Source organism: Pan troglodytes, chromosome 19 (assembly GCF_028858775.2).
Source record: "Pan troglodytes isolate AG18354 chromosome 19, NHGRI_mPanTro3-v2.0_pri, whole genome shotgun sequence".
NCBI lineage: Eukaryota > Metazoa > Chordata > Mammalia > Primates > Hominidae > Pan > Pan troglodytes.
The window spans coordinates 56,621,391-56,641,222 of NC_072417.2; the positions used below are offsets into that span (position 1 = coordinate 56,621,391).

At 40.6% G+C, this 19,832-nt stretch overlaps 1 protein-coding gene and 1 long non-coding RNA gene across 12 annotated transcripts in view; one reads left to right on the forward strand and one right to left on the reverse strand.

Moving 5' to 3' along the window:
• Nucleotides 1-10,200, reverse strand: part of COX10 (cytochrome c oxidase assembly factor heme A:farnesyltransferase COX10) — a 141,200-nt gene extending 131,000 nt beyond the window's left edge. The window contains exons 1-3 of the mRNA XM_024350477.3: nt 10,059-10,200; nt 5,259-5,392; nt 2,640-2,961 (exon numbers count right to left, since the gene is read on the reverse strand). Coding sequence (XP_024206245.2) covers nt 2,640-2,961; nt 5,259-5,392; nt 10,059-10,101 — 499 coding nt within the window. The 5' untranslated portion in view covers nt 10,102-10,200. The remainder of the gene's footprint in view (nt 1-2,639; nt 2,962-5,258; nt 5,393-10,058) is intronic.
• Nucleotides 10,201-10,214: 14 nt separating this feature from the next.
• The window catches only part of LOC107969247 (uncharacterized), a 310,186-nt gene continuing 300,568 nt past the window's right edge, over nt 10,215-19,832 (forward strand). For 9 of the 11 annotated variants that reach the window (XR_010153264.1, XR_008540459.2, XR_010153260.1 and 6 more), the window contains exon 1: nt 10,215-10,435. This is a non-coding gene — a long non-coding RNA (uncharacterized LOC107969247). The remainder of the gene's footprint in view (nt 10,436-19,832) is intronic. The other 2 variants (XR_010153265.1, XR_010153263.1) reach the window with 1 other exon arrangement.

Consider the following 19,832-nt stretch of genomic DNA (forward strand, 5'->3'; position numbering starts at 1 on the left):
CTGTATTATTTGAATTCTTTTTTATAATAAGCCTATACTAATTTAACGGAAATTTAAAAATACGTAAAAGGTAAATAAGACAAAACACAAAGTGATCATATCCCTCCAAAGAAGCTTCCAGAACTTTCCATGGCTATGATCTAACACTTTAGCCTGATATACACGCCAATATGACAACATGACCACTGCCTAACTCTTTGATCTTAATAAGCACCTCTCCTATATGACACTCAGGTCATACTATTGCTACTCATAGTCCCAGTGCAGCTTTTTGAATGTGCCAGGATAACTGAGACTCCTTTGCTTTTGCAAAGACTTTTCCCTCTACTTAAAATTCTCCTTCTCATCTTCCCTGCCGAGTAAATATTCATTCACTTCAAGTCCCTCCACAGGCAAAAACAACCTTAGGGGAAATATAATACCCATTAAGCAGACAATCAAATGTTCACCTATACTTATTTGGAAACTTGCAGTGTCTCCCATGTGTCCAGCATGCTGTTGTATGCTTTATATGCATTAATTATTTAATTCTTAAATGATCTATTATTATTCCTACTTTACAGATGTGGATATCATCTCAATAAAGTTAAGGAACTGCCCAAAGTCTCACTGGCTAGTAAATGTCAGAGCCAAGATCTGAACTCAAGTGTGCTTGACTTCAAAGCCATATTCCAAGTTTTGAAAAGGGAGACTGGGGCCAAGAGCAGGATTAACAGAGGCCTTGAAAGGATCTGACTGGATATAAGACAGGCAGACCAGCTTCCCATGGAGGCGGGGGAACAAGTATGGTGGGGTGGAAGGACTGGCCTCAATGGTAGGGTGGAGGGACAGGGAAAGGGAAAAAAGGTTGATTCTGAGGAACAGTTTGATCATTCCAGGTTACAGTGTGCCTTTAACACTAAGCAGGGTTGAGACAGAAGATAATATGGAGAAACTATAGACTCGTATAAGTTAGGAAAATCGAAAGCAATATTTTGGGTAAGTTAGTTTGGCAACCCTGGGCAGCATGAACGGCAGGGTAAGTGGGGCGGAGAACAAAAGAAAGAACAGTTAGGAGCTGCTGCAAAAACCAACAGCCTCCCGTGTTTCCAATGTAAACTAGGATGGCAGCTTCAGAAATGAGGATGGGAAAGCAAATGTCACAGGGCTTACAAAAGATTCTGCTGGTGACAGAAATTAGACTCAAGATGAAGGGGAGAGCGGAGAGCAAAAAGTGAAGAAGACTGGTTCTAAGGTTTCTCCTCTGAAGGAAGCGAAGAATGCTGTAACTGACGGAAATGGGACAACAAGAGACGAGAGCTAATCTGCAGGGTGGACGTGCTAAGTGATGGCACACATGAAGCTCCTGCTGTTGACAGAGGCCACATCTGATGCCTACGGGCTGAGAGGCCTCATTTTTGGGGTGGCAGCATTATAAGCATAACTTATCTATAGTCATTCTTAACTTGTCAGCAGCATGACACTCAGGCCACTTGTGTAAATGACAAAAGAGAGTTTCCTTAGAAACATGCTGATTCGTTGCTTAGTGACCATAAACCACTGAGACATGTTTTCAAGCTTATCACACAGAATTCATCTCACTGTTTTAGAGTTACATTACACAAGTCTTACTAAGACTTTTTAGCTCCTTCACCAAAGACCCTGTGTCTATTCATCATTTCTTCAAAAACAACTTTCTTTAAGTAAAGCTGGTCACTAAGGAGAGAAGTTGTCTAGTTACCTCCTTTTGCCTTGAATTTCAGGCTCAAGTCTCTTCAAAAAAAAAAAAAAAAATCACTCTTTCCCTGATCCTTCTCTGCTCTCAAAAGCCTCCCTGTCTCACCTTTTCATCTGACTCTAACATTATTTACCACTTTCTGTCCTCAAAGAGGCCTGGCTTACTCTTACTATTCATACATTATATTCAGTCTCTTTATTCTCATTTAAGAAGAATAAACCAGGTCTCCCTCAAGTTGCAGCATGACCCAGAACATACCTTCTAAACAGGGTTAGCCCAGAATAAGCTAAGTCAAAGCTTGGCTATATGATGGGATAATAATGATGCTCTGCCTGACTTACAGGGTGACTGTGACAACCAAATCACTTAATTATGGCAATACAATTTGGCACAGGATGCTAGAATTAGGTTAAAAAACAAAATCTGGTTCCAAATCTCCTTTCAGGAAAAATGCACCCTACATCCCCACAGACCTGTGACAACCCCAGAGGCTCTACAAGAAGCAAAACACAGAAGTGAACTGGGAGACTCAGTGGCCACTGTGGATTCATATCAAGCCCAGTAGTGCAATTCTTCCCATTCCAGAACTCAAGTTGACAAAACGTATTATCTTATGTATTTTTACAGTAGGTGTAAAAACACTAAAGACAAGGAAATAAGCAGGATAAACATTCAACTTTAATTGCAAAGGAAAGGGTGCCTATTTTTAATACAATACTTACAATGCAATACTATTTACAATTCTGTGTAAATAGAATTCAGAAAATTTAATTTCAAATCCCAGTTAAATTGAAGAGAGGAAAAATACTAAGACAGAACCTGCAGTTCCAAATTATTCTTTTCAGGTGGTAAATAAAATTAGCTTTTTGTTTCACTAAAAATAAAGTTTCAAATAAGTAAGTATATCAGAAAAACAAAGTACCTGTGAGTTTGATTTTGGATAGTCGAGCCAAAATTCCTGGCAAATCATACACTTGCAGCTTCATCTCTTTCCACCGCTTTTCCTCTTTTGTCTCTTTCCCTACGTCTATTGAGTCTTCAATTACTGAGTCTGGCTCTAGTTCTATCAATTCCTTTTCATTTGGCTTTCTGGACAAAGATAGGCTGGGCGGTGAAAGAGGTCTCATCTCATATATTTCTGCTTTGGCTTGACCTGAAGATGTTTTTTCAAGGAAAGGAGATGCTACTGGTTCTGGCTTGGGTCTTACTTGCTGGTTGTGGCTTCTGTTCAGCTGTGTGACATACTAAACAAAAAAGCACACATTACTATAAAACCAAGGCCCCAAATGCTCTCAAATGGTTGTTTAGCAACATCTTCAATCAGACCAGCTTTTACATTATTTGAAAGCTTTTCCCACAGCTTTAATATCTGTTAATTTGGCATGTATTTATAGAGTGCTATATGGAAATCACTATACTAAGAGATATGGAGAATAAAATTTAGGCCTCAGTAATGGTTTTCAATTTCTGTAGTTTAGAAAAGCCTAGAAATATATGTTCCTTGAAAGAAAAATAAATTTACTTGTTATTCATCTCCTCCAGAATTTTCCCTGGAGGCTTAACATTCCAAATACAATAAAAAAGTTTTCAATAATCAAGGGCCCAGCCAGGCACAGTGGCTCATGACTGTAATCCCAGGATCCTCGAGCCTAAGAGTATGAGACCAGCCTGGGCAACATAGGGAATGTCTCTACAAAAACAAACAAAAAATTAGTGGGTCATGGTGGCATATGCCCACAGTCCCAGCTACTCGGGAGGCTAAGGCAGGATTGTTTGAGCCTAGGAGATTGAGCTGTGATTGCACCGTTGTACTCCAGCCTGAACGACACAGTGAGACCCTGTCTCACAAAAAAAAAAAAAAAAAAAAAAAAAAAAAGACAAAAAAGAGCCCAAGTCAACCTGTTGACTTTCCACGTTCTCAGGCAAACAGCATAGGGAAGGGCTCAGTGGTAAGGCATAATCCAGGGCTGAATGATTTTTTTTTTTTTTTTTTTTTTTTTTTTTGAGATGGAGCCTCGCTCTGTTGCCCAGGATGGAGTCCAGTGGCAGGATCTCAGCTCACTGCAAGCTCTGCCTCCCAGGTTCACGCCATTCTCCTGCCTCAGCCTCCCAAGTAGTTGGGACTACAGGCACCCGCCACCAAGCCTGGCTAATTTTTTTTTACTTTTTAGTAGAGACAGGGTTTCACCGTGTTAGCCAGGATGGTCTCAATCTCCTGACCTCGTGATCCGCCCGCCTCGGCCTCCCAAAGTGCTGGGATTACAGGTGTGAGCCATCACGCCTGGCCGGCTGAATGATTTAATAGCAGGGCAGGATGAAGACAGAATGTGGGCTGTAGAGTCAGTCTCTACCACTTACTAGCAAAATTAATAACTACTGCTAATATTTGTGAAGTACTTTACAGTTTTATATAATATATATCTCATTTAATCTTCTAAACAGATGTCAAAGAAGATAGATCATTATTAGTATCTCCTCTTTCTCTCTCTTTAACTTACAGATAAGGAAACTAAGCCTCAGAAATAAACTGATATATCAACAGCCAACAACCAGCTATAGGCAGGCATGGGAGTGGAGCCACCTATGCTGATAACTAGTTAAGTGCCTTTTCCATTACATCACAAAGATTTGAAATTACATACATTAGTCTTAATAAAGAATTATAAACTCATGAATGAAGAGTTCCATTTACATAAAAAAGGGCATTACACATATTTGAATTTCTCCTCTAAATATCCACCATTATCCTTGACCCCCAACTTAAAAAGCCTGAACATTTCTAGAAATTTAAATCTCTTATCAACATATCGAGTTTTATTAAGATTTTAATTTAAAGTTTTAAGTTAAAGATGAGAGAAATGTAAAATAGGACTTTAAATTATAAGTCTGCCGTTCTTTCAGGCTGGCACTATGAGTTTTCAGCTATCATTTTGCCATTCTATGACACTTTTCCATCTGAGAAAATGCAAATGGCCTTCCTGGCAATTAATAGTAAGTTCCATATTGCCCACAAATTCATGGAGTCAACCTGGATTGACGTATGTTATCAATGTCTATTATAAAATGCTAGAAAATTATAAAAACTGTCGAATTGTTTGAATTTACTCAGAAGTGCAACTGTTAAAAAAGACTTTTAAATGTACTGCTGATTTAAGAAAATGAGAGGGTCACACTGTTAAAGCAATTATTTCTCTATTACTGATATAGTCACAGAACTCCAAAGAATTTTAAAAGATGTATCACAACAGTTCAGCTTTTCCCAATTTTGGCCAGGTCGAAATATGCCACAAGTTTTCAGTCTTTCTCTAAACTTAATCAATAAGTTCAGGATCATACTTTTAACCTCAAACAGCAGAATTATTCTGGTTTCGGTTAAGAATAATCAAAACAAGACATTTGGATAAATTTAAGGACACTAAATAAAAGTTCTTTTCAAACAGTATTTCTTAAAACTTTAATTAAATAGGAATTTCTGAAATTCTCTCAACAGAGAAAAATAAAGGCAGAAAGTAACAGAGTAAAAATGGTCTTCTAAATATACCATGCGTTTGAGGAAGCTAAAGTGCTGAAATGTAATCCACTGCTTATTGACATTCCTGAGAAGATGTAAGAACTTGTGAGGGGAGTCCTGTATAGTTCTTCTTTCAAGATACCAGACAGAGCCTCCTACGCAACCTATAATAGAGAGAGAAGTGGAAGAAAGGTTAAATGATTCGTACTTCTTATCAAATGATGACTACACCTCCCCAGAAGCAAAGCCAGCCACTAAGGTAAGTGCTACACTGTGTGATGGGTCAGAGCTTTGAAATAATCTAATCCAGATTTGTGAATAAATGCAATTTACCAGCCCTACTCATTGTTTAAGTCAGTGTAGGTCTTCAGAAGGGCAAGGGAAAATTTTCATTTCAGGATCACTACGCTTTATTACATTTAATGCTGAAATGACCACGCTACATATCTTTTTAAGAAAATATAAAACAACCCGTTCAATTTTTCAAAAGTAGAAAATAAAAAGCACAATTTTTCTTAATAAATGACAATAAATTGAAATATATAGATTTCAGGTTAATATTTTAACTATGTAGGGTAAGACAACAAAAGGGAAGAAGAAACAGTTCTCAATAGAGTATGACTCTATCAATCTAGTTAGGAATAAACTATTTTTATTGTATTTAAATTTGGCTTTTAGTCATTCTACTGAAACTTCTCTCAAGTATCAACAAATCCAATGCTTCTCTGCCTTGGTCCTCCTCCTATTCAAGCCTCTGACAAGCCATAGAACACTACAGATTCTCCCGAAGGCTTCCATGACACTAAGTGTTCCTGGTTCTCTGCATTCTATTTCTCAGTTGCAGATGGTGTCTATTCTTGCTATGTATGCCACCTTAAGGTACTCATGTTCCCTCTTTCTGAACATTAAATATTGTCCCTGAGCAAATGTAATTATAGGATAATTTCTGATCTTCAAACCACTTCTAGAGTCATCAGGTCTATTTCCATCTCCTCTCTTGGTATCTCTATATGGATGGATTGCAAAATGTCTTTAAGAGCGTTTTATTCTCAACCAATCTCTACTCTGTTCCCTATTGTACATAAAACCGTTACTTAAGACTTCAGGAACATCTGAAGACTTCAGGAACATCTTGAACTCTCCTGTTATCAATTAACAATCATCAAGTCCAATCTACTCTGAAATATAGGTCAGATCTGTCCACTTCTTCCCATTTTTACTGATCATCTTACATTCATCATCTTACATTTGGACTATGGTAACGATAGCAGCATTCAAGCCAGTCCTCCTGCCTTCAATACTTCCTTTCCTCTCCAATCCACGTTCCCAGAGGCAACAGTTTTCTTCCTGTTACATATTACTAAATACATATTACTCACACAACCCACCAAAGCAACATCGCCCATGACCCTCCACTGAAAACACCACACATTTCACCATTTGTTCATCTGTTTCTATCGTTTCCTTATTTGCACACCACTCTGTCAAATTTTCTGTCTTTGTCAACTACTCTGTCACTTTATGCCATGTTGCATGACACTTCTTCATGCAAATTGTTCCCATCATCTAATTTTTTAGTTCCTTGATGGCAAGAATTCTCCTTTACTCACCACCTTTGTAAAACAGCTAGCAGAGCACTTTTATATAATAAGGAAATGATGTTTGATGACTAGATAGCCCACACAGCACACCTGGACTATGGGAAGGAGAACTATCACAACCCCAAGAAATACATCACAATTTTCTTAGACTGGAGATAAATCACTTCTTCATTGAAATTATAGTCTCAAACCTGAGTTAATTATGACATGCTTGTTTTCCATAAACATGAGAATGTGTTTGTCTTGGAACCACCTTGGAAAATAACTCTCATGACTAAGTGGGTGGATTACCTGAGGTTAGGAGTTCGAGACCAGCCTGACCAACATGGTGAAACCCCATCTCTACTAAATACAAAAAACTAGCCAGGCATGGTGGTGCATGCCTGTAATTCCAGCTACTTGGGAGGCCAAGGTTGGGGGATCACCTGAGGTCAGGAGTTCGAGACCATCCTGGCCAACACAGTGAAACCCCGTCTCTACTAAAAATACAAAACTTAGCCGGCTGTGGTGGTGGGCGTCTGTAATCCCAGCTACTCAGGAGGCTGAGGCAGGAGAATTGCTTGAACCTGGGAGGTGGAGGTTGCAGTGAGCCAAGATTGTGCCATTGCACTCCAGCCTGGACAACAAGAGTAAAACTCCATCTCAACAACAACAAAAAAAAGATTACGTGGGTCAAACTGAGATTTTACAGAATGGTAGTAAGAAGAAAAAACAGCTATGAAACTGACATTTCATTTCGTTGAAACATGTCACATTTTTATGAACCAGTGCCTAGAAACTGAAAGACATTTCAGCCTTGTGTAAACAAATGTAAGTTTGGAGATACACAAAGATTATAATAGATACATTAAAATTCTGGAAGCATAAGACCATATCTATTATTCACCATCAACACTGGCTCCTGATTTTAGGACGTTTAAAATTAGGTAAGGAGACAAATAGCTAAAAAATGCTGACATTTTTTATTTTATTTTTTATTTTTTGAGATGGAGTCTCACTCTGTCACCCAGGCTGGAGTGCAGTGGCACGATCTTGGCTCACTACAACCTCTGCCACCTGGGTTCAAGCGATTCCCCTGCCTCAGCCTCCCAAGTAACTGGGATTTCAGGTGCACACCATTGCACTTGGCTAATTTTTTTTTTTTTCTTTTGGTATTTTTAGTAGAGAAGGCATTTTACCATGTTGACCAGGCTGGTGTTGAACTCCTGACCTCAAGTGGTCCACCTGCCTTGGCCTCCCAAAGTTCTGGGATTACAGGTGTAAGCCACTGCGCCCAGCCAGTGATGACAGTTTTTAAATGGCTGTAAAATACTTAGAACTTTTAGAAGCAAAATCAGGCATGATACTACTCGATCACTAACACTGTCCCAGTTTACCTTCTCTGCCACCTTGTCCCACCATGCTGCTTCCCCATCAAGCTCTCTTAGTAGATCTTCCAAATGGATCACAGGAAGTTATACAGACCACTTACTAGCAGAGTTTTTGGCAATCATGTTCACAGCTTCAGGGAGTAAGCTGTCTATTAATTCCTTCCATACCACCACTGCAAAGACTGATGCAGCAACAAACCATATGGGCCACATGCAGCCCACCTACTGGAACTGGGCAATTCACAGTAGTCAAGCAGAATTGTCCTATAGCTGACAATATAGAATGGAAAGGCAGAAAAACAGCTAATCTGAAGGATGCATGCTGGAAAAACCTCCATACAGAGAAGATATTTGAAGCAACAGAAAAGGATGAGTTCTCTGAGAATGAGTGCCCAGGATCAGGATCAAAGAACATTCACAGTCAGGGATGGTAGAATGTAACAAAGAAGTGATTCAAAAAAGAATCACAGGACTTTAAAAAACAACAAACAACAACTTTTCATTATGGAAAATCACAGCCATGTGTAAAAGCAGAAGAGTACCATGAGCCGCCATTACTTATCCCCAAGCTTCAACAATTACCAGACCCTAGCCAATCCTGTTTCATCTATTCTACCTCTCCACTTTACAAACCAAACAGGACCTTTGAGATCACCTACTTCAATTACGTCATTTTATAGATGAGTAAACTCAATTCCAGAAAAGTCAAATGAATTGCCCTGGAATCACACAGACCAGAAGACAGCCATAAAATAACTTTACGAAAAAGAACGAAGAACGCAATTTCATGGAGTCACAGTGTCAACATCACCAGATGGTGCAGAGAGCTTGTGTGTGGTAGGTGACAACTGAAAAATGTTTCTGGGATGTGATCAAAAGGCAGTCCCTGGCTTCTCTTATCTGGCCTCTAATATGCACCACCGGCATCACATTCCTCACACACCCATTAGTTAATCATCTAACGTCCTCTTTAAGATCTCCATGGGGACAAATTGCATCCATCCACAAATAACTATTGGGAGCAAACAATGTACACTAAGTACTGTTCTGGGCACTGGAAACACAGATGGACACTGTCCCTGCCATCACAAGGTTTATATTCTAGTTGGGAAAAACAAATAATAAACGAGTATATAAATAAACAAGTATAGACTGTGCTAACCATAATGAAAGAAATAAATGGAATGATGTGAAAAGAAAGAAGTAGGGGGCCCTAGTTTATATAGGGTGGTCTCTATAAAGGCCTCTCTGAAAAGGTGACATTTGAGATGAGCCATTACCAAGAGTCAAGGAAGAACATTCCAGCTCCAATATACATTTGTCATTAGTTTCTTCGAGTGAAAGGATATTAAAGACCATTCTGGCGGTACAGAGACAAAAGTCTGATGGAGACTACACTCCGCTGTCTGCAACTGTCATTATCATCACCGTTGTCATCATGACCCTTTATATTGGAACAAGGCTTCTGAGTGGAAGCAAAGCACCTTCCTTGTCATTGCAAGCCAGTGGCTAGAAGCTGAGGCTCTGATAAGGAGGACTGTGGAACCCCAAGGTTCTGCTCTGCCCTCTCCTCCAGCTTCCGCTATCTGAAAACCTAAAGAAGCAGGAAGACACCGCTCTTCCGCAGAAGCCGGATGGAGGAGGCTGTGTGGACCACTAAAGCCACAGTGCAAGACTGGACCCTAGCTCCGTGGCCTCTTCACTCCAAGCTACTCCAGAGGTCATTTCCCCCACCACACCGGTGGCCGGCCAACCTCGCCAAGGGCTCCCCAAGGTTGCAGCCAGCCGGAACCACGGCCTCGCACGTGGTAATAAGAGAAGAATTTCCCCCAAGGTCGTGCCCAAGGCGGGTACAGTACCTGTCAGGAGGCGTGAGGAGAGAGTGTGCGGAGATGCGGCCATAATTTACGAGTCTGGGGCCGCTCCCCGGGATCCCTGTGTCCTCTCTCCTCACGGGACGCTGGGCGCCGCCATCTTCCTTCCCCGCCCCCCTGTGGGAGTAGTTCCGGGCCGTCACTTCCGGCGGGCGGGCTCGGAAAGGAGAGCGTGGTGTCTGGAGGTGATCGGAAGGGACTGGCTGGAGTGTGGCGGGCTGACAGGTCTGAGGCCTGAAGGACTTCCGGGAACCGCAAAGCACGGTGTGCCTCCGTTGTCCTGATGAAAAAGCCGCGCGCGGACGACTGGCCGGCCCACGCTTGCAGCTCCCAGAAGTTGACAGGCATCCTCCGGTGACCGGGTGAGGTGGGCAGGGTTGGGCCGCAGAGTCCTCCCGGCCAATTTAAAGTTACAGCGGCCAGGCGCTGTGGCTCACGCCTGCAATCCCAGTGCTTAGGGAGACCGAGGCAGGAGGATCGCTTGATCCTGGGAACTCGAGACCAGCCTGGGCAACAAAGCGAGACCCCGCCTCTACAAAAAATGTAAAATTAGCCAGGTGTGGTGGCGCGTGCCTGTGGTCTCAGCTACTCAGGAGGCTGAGGCGGGAGGATCGCTTGAGCCTGGGAGGTCGAGGTTGCAGTGATTGCGCCACTGCACTGCAGTCTGGACGACACAGTGAGATCCTGTCTCTAAAAATAAATTTTAAAATAAAAATAAAGTTAAAATTAGAACACTTCCCGGTGACAGGAGCATCATGAGGAAATGGTTCTCGTGGGGATGCTTCCACCTCCACGTCTAATCAATTACACTTTACCATAGTCTCTATCAAATGGGAGCCCAGAGGAACTCCGGGTTACTTGTTTCTGAGCCACACTAAAGGAACTGAATCATCCAGATATCTCCAGATTGCATGTAGAGGTTCAGATTTGGTGGTCTGGAGTGAAATCCGTATTCTAGTTCTGGCCTTGTGACCTTGTTGGAGCAAATTACCTAAGTCCTCTGAACCTCAGTTATCTAGCAATACAATGGAGTAATAATGGTACATCTTTTATAAGAGGTTGAGAGAATTAGATAAATGTGTTTCATGGGTAGCCAGACACCTACTAGGTACAGGCACTAATAGATTATTACCTGTGTTATCATAAGTGTTGTGATTACCGGGGTAGATCTCAGCATCCCCCAACCCCTCGATCTTCTTTTCAGATTGGGGTTCCACTAGTAAAAAGTAGATTGAAGAAAAGATTCCGCTTTTGAAAAAGAAGAGAAAAAATAGGTAATTGGGTTCTAAAAAGGCCATTTTTTCCTGTGTTTTCAATGATGAGAGGATAGCCGTTTTGGTTCACCTCAACTAACATTGCTAGGCACAGGGGACGCTGAAGAGATTAAGACACCCCCCGCCCGATTCTGTAGGAGCTTAACACTAGACCAATGAGGGGACAAGAGGCTGTCGATTGTCACTATCAGTGTGATAGGAGTAGTATACAAAGTGCTGCAGAAACCCTGATGAGGTAACATTTCTGTGCAGTTGGTTTAAGGAAAGCTTCAGAGATCTAAACTTGGTGCTCTGGAAGGAACAGTAAGATTTTTACAGCATACACAATGAGAACACTTGGACACAGGAAGGGGAACATCACACACACTGGGGCCTGTTGTGGGGTGGGGGGAGGGGGAGGGATAGCATTAGGAGATATACCTAATGTAAATGACGAGTTAATGGGTACAGCACACCAACATGGCACATGTATACATATGTAACAAACCTGCACGTTGTGCCCATGTACCCTAGATCTTAAAGTAAAAAAAAAAAAAAAGATTTTTACAGCATAAAAGAAAGGGAAAGGACACTCCATAAAGAGGAAAATAGCATTAAGTACTACGTTAAAAGTTTTTGAACTCTTTATAATTTTCCGTGTGCTTTTATAAACACTTGTTGTTTAAACCTAGAGCAAAAGTTAGCCTCTCTAAGTCTGGCACATTAAGGCCCAAAGAGTTTTAAGTAATCTGCTCAAAGTTACCTAGCTGTTGAGTGCCGGAACCAAGACCTGAGTCCCTGAAACCTGTGAGAGTGTTATTTTCACCATGCCATAAGGCGTTACTCACCTAAGCATCTTGAAGAGTCATAACTTCTGTGATTTATAAAACTTAGTGTTTTTCACCTTGGCAGCCTATCAGAATCAAATGTAGGACTTTAAAAAATTATAGATGTCTAAGCCACCTCTAGACCCACTGAATCTGAAGAGGTGTATGATAGATGTAGAGAGACCTGTAATTTTCTCTTTAAAGCACCGCTGGTGATAATGATATACAGAACTGAGAATACTGGATTCCAGCTTTTACTTCACAACACAACCATGTCTAAAAGGTTGATTAACATGAATGTTATATTTCACTAACTCCCAAGTTCTCTAGGCTTATGATAGGCAAGGGGTTTAATAGACATGCACCTTCTTGACCAACAGATATTTCCTTTGTTTTAAATTTTTTTCCAAAAATGGGCACAAGGTAAGGCCAAGTACACAAATGAATGCATAGGTTTTTATTTATTTGTAGAAATTAGAGGCCAGGCGTGGTGGCTCATGCCTATAATCCCAGCACTTTGGGAGGCCAGTGTGGGCTCATCACCTGAGATCAGGGGTTTGAGACCATCCTGGCCAACATGGCAAAACCCTGTCTCTGCTGAAAATACAAAACTTAGCTGGCCGTGGTGGTGAGCACCTGTAATCCCAGCTACCCTGGAGGCTGAGGCAGGAGAATTGCTTGAACCCGGGAGGCGGAGGTTGCAGTGAGCTGAGATCGTGCCCCTGCACTCCAGCCTGGGTGACAAAGCAAGACTCCATCTCAAAAAAAAAAAAAATTAGAGTAAATGTTTTATGGAAGAAATGACTCAGAGATAACACATTCTGGCTTTACTGGCCAGGAAATGCACTTATGTATCTACTATTTATAGTAAAGTTAGCCTAGGCCATCATACTCTCCAGAAAAGTAATCCTTTGGAGATACTTCTGGAATGAAGAAGGTTCCATGGCCATATACATTGACTTGGCCATGAGTAGCTGCAAGGGAAGCAAGGAAAGCTGAAAACAGGGTTGCAATGATTTCGTTAGGCCAGTCTCAATTCATCACTGTGGACCTAGCCATATTGCTGTCTCAAATCAGATTAACGTTAAACCAAGGTAGAAGTGGGGAATAGATTTTGGATGAGTAACTGAAAGAGTATCACAACTGTTTGACCCACAGCTTTCCAAACATTTTGAACACAACCCATTTTATGAAATACCATTAAAACGGGAAATAGGACTTTTAGAGATAGGCCTCAGAAATCCATATAGCTCTCTACCTTTTCATTTCTAGATTTGTAAATCCAGGTCCAGAGAGGTTAAGTGATGTACTCTGTGACAGAACATTGACGCTAGACATCCAAGTCAGCATTTTTTCCATTTCATTATATTGTCTTTTTTTTTTTTGTCCCTCAGTCTAACTGTAGCATCTTCATTAATGAAATAGTATAGGGCTCTACAATTAGATATGGTATTTATTTGACTTTGCATTTCACATTTCAAGCAAAATATATTTCACAAGCTATGTTTAGTATCACTTGTGGAAAGAGATATAAATAATCAAAAGCATTATTTTTTAACTAAAATATTAAATGTAAATAATTGAAAGCATTATTTTTAGCTAAAAGCATTATATATATTATTCCATAATTACAGAAAGTTGAGTTATATCATTCAATTGTGTGTTAATATGGTTGTTACCACTCACTTATGTTTTTTCTTTTTTTGTTTTTGTTTTTGAGACAGGGTCTCACTCTGTCACCTGTGTGGGAGTGCAGTGGTGTGATTATAGCTCACTGCAGCCTTAACCTCCCAGGCTCAGTTAATCCTCCTGCTTCAGCCTCCTAAGTAACTGGGACTATAAGCACATACCAGCATGCCTGGCTAAGTTTTTAATTTTTTGTAGAGACAGGGGTCTCACTGTGTTGCCAAGGCTGATCTTGAACTCCTGGGCTTAAGCTATCCTTCTGCCTCAGCCTTTCAAAGTGCTGTGATTATAGGCGTGAGCCACTGTGCTCAGCCTGCTTATATATTTTTAAATAGTGTTCGTAAAGCTTTGTACCTTGTTTCTTAAAATTAATATTTAAAAAGCTTGAGAACCTAGAAAATGGAAACTAACCTATACTCTAGTTCCATCTTGTCCTGTAGGTTGGCTGCTCCTTTGCTTTCAAATAGGATTTCTTCTCAGAAAGTCTACATGTACTGAATAAAATCTGCAATTTATACCATATCACATGACTTCGAAGTAAATGCTAACTTTTTCTAAGCCTTGCTGAATTTCCCACAATAGATAAAGACCCAGCTTTCTCTAGGAGCTAGAAGGAGAAAAAAATCCCAACCTAGTATGCAGGATGTAACCAGTTGACCCAGAACTATGTATTTGAAAACAATAGATTTCAAAACCTAAGGGTAGGCTAATGATTTGAATAGACTTTCTCCCAAGCAGACTTACAAATGCCAAGAAGCATGAGGGAAAAAAAACCTTAACATCATTAGTCATTAGGGAAATGCAAAGCAAACCTACAATGAGATATCATTTCACATCCACTTCAATGGCTGTAATCAGAGAGTCAAATATTAACAAGTGTTGACGAGGATATGGAGAAACTGGAACCCTCATAGATTGCTGATGGGGATATAAAATGATGTAGTCACTTTAGAAAACAGTTTAGCTGTTCCTTAATAAGTTAAACATGGACCGTATGATCCAGCAGTTTCTCTCCCAGGAATAGACTCAAGACAAATAAAAGCATACATCCACACAAAAATTTATATATGAATATTCATAGCAGTATTATTCATAATTGCCAAGAAGTGGCTACAACCCAAGTGTCATCAACTGATTAATGTATAAATAAAATGTTGTATCTCCATACAGTGGAATATTTGGCCATAAAATGAAAATGAAGTCCCAATACATGCCATGATATGTATGAACCACAAAAACATACCAAGTATAAGAAGCCGGTCACCAAAGACCACATATTGGATGGTTTCATTTATATGAAATGTCCAAAGTAGTCAAATCCATAGAGACAGAAAATAGGTTAGTGGTTGCCTATGGCTGGGAAAGTGGGTAGAGGTAAAAGAGAAGTGGCTGCTAATGGATACAGGGTTTATTTAGGATGGAGGAGGATGAAAATGTTCTAAAATTGATTTTAGTGATAGTTGCACAACTCTGAATATGTTAAAAATCATTTAATTGTACACTTTAAGTAGGTAAATTGTATAGAATGTGGATTATCTACCAATAAACCTGTTTTTAAATTAGTCAGGAAGAGCTACTCAAGGAGATCAAAGATCCTTGTGTTGGACAGACTGCTCATCATCTACCAATAGCTCTTCCCTCCTCATGTAGAGTGGTAGATGTAACTGTCCAGAATAAAGGCATTTCCCAGCCTCCCTTGCAGCTGGGTGTGACTTTGCAACTGATTCTCAACAGTAGGATGCAAGCGTAGGCAATGTGTTTAAGTTCTGAGACTCCTTAATAATGAGATACCAGCCACATGTTGAAGACAGCAGAGCAATAAAATAGGCAGAGCTTGGGTCTCTACTGCTTGTGGAACTGCTGTATCAGTCCTAGACTGGTTTCATGAGAGACAAATAAACTTCTAACTTGTTAACATAGTGTTTGGGTTTTCTGCCCCCTGTGGTACTGCTTAATTCAAACAATATATCATTAATGTGAATATAGATTAATAGTAAAGTTAATGAGCTACTGTGCCTAGCTCATAGTCAGGTCAAAAGCGATAGCTGTTGCTATTAAATGACTCTCCATATGCTTTAATAAGCAAGCAATGACAAGAAAATGTTAATAGTTTTTTAAATATGTGTTTTCAAAAGGTAAATTTAGGGGTAATAATATTCAAAAAATTATTATAATAAAGAAATTTGATGAAGTTTATTCATCAAAATGAAGCAATTTGATGAATCTAGAGAAAGCAAAATTTAAAAATAAATAAGAATTTTTATGTGCCTCCTATGCTATTTAGGAATGAGGGTGCCATGAGCTAGACAATTGGTCCCAATTTATCAGACCTAAGATCTGTGATGTGGAAAATGGGAACTTCCTTACTTCATGGAAATATTCCTAAAGACCAACTTACCTTGTTCTTGTTCACCATGCTAGCATCTCAAAATTTGTTCACCAGACTCTACTTAGAGTTCTGCAGGATAAGGGTGCCCCTCATCCCCAGAAAGGAATGCTAATATGGATAGGTTAAGAACAAGGATATTAATGAGCATGCTCCTGAGAGTCAGGCTTTTGGAGAGATGATGAAAAGGGATGAACATCTGGGTTTTCACTTGACATCCTCTCTTTGGAGTCAGTCTCTTGATTTTCCTGGCCTTTCGGTTTTTCTCTCTCAAAATAAACCCCCACCCCTACCCATCATCCTTGATTGTTCTTCCCCTAGTCCCATCACATTGGGAAGGTGATGACAAGACGAGTCTGAATATGTCTCTTGCTTGAGATGGGTCTTCTGCTTTGAAAGAGGCCCAGGGAAAAGGAGGGTGCTCAGGCCCCTCCTTGTCAGACCCACCAGATCTAACCCTGCTCACCAAAGTTAGGGCTTCCACATAAGCATATGGGGCCAGAACCTTAATGTGGTAATAAACAATGGCCTCTCTCTGGCCTTGTCTTCCATTGGAGGCTTTGTGAAGGTCCTGTAACTACAGTAAGTAACCCCAGTGTGGGAAAGCATAGGGTATTTTAAGATTTCTTCATTTGACTATCTCTTCATGACATAACACTACTGAATTAGGTAGGGTCCAGTCAGGAGACAGAAATCACACCAATTATTTGAAAGAATTTAACCTAAAGAAAGGTTAATGTGCTATAAAGTTGTTAACTAGGTAATCCAAAGGGCAAAAATAAAGTTAGGGTGCTGGTAACTAAGAAGCAGCTACCACCTCTATGGCTGGGGAAACAAAAAGAAGTTGGAATTATTACAACTTAGAAACTTAGAGGAGTGGAAACTCAGGCTGTTAAGGAGGGACACTGCACCCCTGGTGCTCTTGTCAGTGAGCAGGAGCTGGTAGAGCTGGTTCTTTATGTGTTGGGAAAGCTGCAAATGGGGCTCAGCTGCTGCTGGGAATTCTAGAAGCTTTGGAGTGGTGCTCATAGGAATTGCAGGCGGACAGGAAGCAATAGGAGGAGCGAGTCCTCCTTGGCCCAGTCTTGTAGCATTACTAAGGCCTCATTGGCAGAGATTGTGGTTTGCAGGAATGTGACTTGCAGTCTGCCAGCTCTCGGCACAATATGGAAGGGTAGCTTTGGAGCCAGGGCAGATAACTGATGGGAGTTATCTGAGTAGATGTTCCACTCTAAGTGTACAGATTAGAGTTTACCGTCAGTCGCCTCTGAGATTGAGTAACTTAAATCAGTTCCTAAGATCTCTTAATAGTTCCTCTGAAGTGACTGATAACATCAGGCTAGGATCCTAGTCCAAGATCACTTCAATCAGATATTACACCTCAGCTAAAACCTGACAGCCACCCTTTTCCATCTTTACTCCCCAGGGCTCGATTCCATGCATGAGTTTTGGGATACCAAAACTGAAAAGTGCAGTACTGGACTCAGAAAAAGGAAAAAGCAGGAGGGAAATGCACTATAACAAATTCTATTCACTGCCATGGTGTTCTCCCTTTTAAATAAACAGACCTTGATTTTGTTAAGGAAAGCAATATGCCAGGAGATGAATCATGATTGCTTTAAGTTTATCAGAGTACTCTCGGTCACATTTCCAGAGTTTCTTACAGCCAGTGATGGCTATGTTTCTCAGTTCTGGCTAAAGAGATACAAGGAGAGACTGGCTGGTAAGGTTTTGGTGGATAATTTTGTTTACCATTGAAAGAGCTGGGCACGCGAAGGGAGGTGCTCTTTCTGCCTTTTTTCTTTTATACTCAGGAGGCAAGACTGTGGATGTAATTGCTGGAACTGAGGCAGCTATCTTGCAATGATGAGGTGACAAGCATGAGGACAAGTAGACATGCCAAGGAAGGAAAAGCAGAAAAAAATAGAGCCCAGCTTCTTGAGGAAATTGTTGAGCCGCTACACCAAGTCAGGAACATCTGTCTGCAGACTGACGGCTACAGGTGTATTATGATGCTTAAGCTACTGTTTAGTTGTCTGTTCATTGCATCCTGGTTGATGCATTCAGTGAGTGAGGCAAGGAGTGAGCAACCTGACATCAAAGCTTGCTGAGGACAGGTGACATGGTCAGACAGCTAGAATCATGTCAGCTATCCAAAAAAGGATATCGCATTTAACAAAAAACAGATTCGAATATGGTGGCTGTTTCTAATATGACTTAAATCCACAATGGTTTAAATAATGCAAAAATAAAAGAAATTTTGTGCAGGTTCCTGCCTTGTTTCTTGCCATTTGCTGTGTGTCCAACTCCTCTGATGAGGTCAGAATGTCTGATTTCCCACACCAAGGAAAGCATTTCTTGCCTTATTCCCTTCTTGACATCTTAGAGCTTCATGAAGAATACGGTGAAATGTTCTAAGAATAGCAGGAAACTAACCTTATTGGGCAGTACTGATTGAGGAAATCATAACCAGTCAGAACATTCTCACAGATACATTTTCTCTTAGTTATGAGGTACTCTTAAAAATGAGTCTTATATATTCTAGTAGATGACTTGTCAGTCAGTATGACCTGTCAATCAAATGACCTGTCAATTTTTAGTCAATATTATAAAAATAGAGAATAACATGGTACAAGGAGAATCACTAAGGGGATATTAATAAGTAGAATCCCAGGTAAGTTATTATCAGAACAATAATCATTAACAAGCCACTAGGAAGGGAAAGCATGAAGAGCATTCTTTTCTAAAATCAGCCACTATTTCTAATCTATGATCCTTCTTTCTCCCTGCATTTGTATCTTTTTTGTTGTTGTTGTTCCCGAGACTGAGTCTCGCTCTGTCGCCCAGGCTGGAGTGCAGTGGCTTGATCTCAGCTCACTGCAAGCTCCACCTCCCGGGTTCACACCATTCTCCTGCCTCAGCCTCGTGAGTAACTGGGACAACAGGCGCCCACCACCACGCCTGGCTAATTTTTTGTATCTTTAGTAGAGACGGGGTTTCACTATGTTAGCCAGGATGGTCTCAATCTCCTGACCTTGTGATCCACCCACCTCGGCGTACCAAAGGCATTTGTACCTTTAAGACAGTCAATAGCAGATGAAACTGCTGATTTCTTTTTTTGAAATAAATGTCAATGCACGTTGCAAAAGTGCACTATTTACTTAGCACTTACTGTGCTAACAATAATACTAATAATGCTTAATCATGACATCTCATTCACTTTTTCACAAGAACCCAGATACATGGTATTCTCATGTTCAGATGAAAAGCTAAGACCTGGGCTGAGCACGGTGGCTCATGCCTGTAATCCCAGCACTTTGGGAGGCCAAGGTGGGCGGATCCTGGGTGACAAGGCAAGACTCCATCTCAAAAAAAAAAAAGAAAAAAGAAAAGAAAAGCTAAGATCTTAAAAGGTTAAATAATTTCCCCAAGTTCTCATAGCTAGAAAGTAAGTGCCGCAGCTAGAATTTAAACCTTTCTGATTCCAAAACATGTGTTCTTAATCCTCCTAATGGACCATCTCCCATATTTTATGTATTATGGAGGTATTGTTGAGGTATTACAATGCCTCATTATCTGGAAGTTTAGGGCCTAGACTCATTTCATC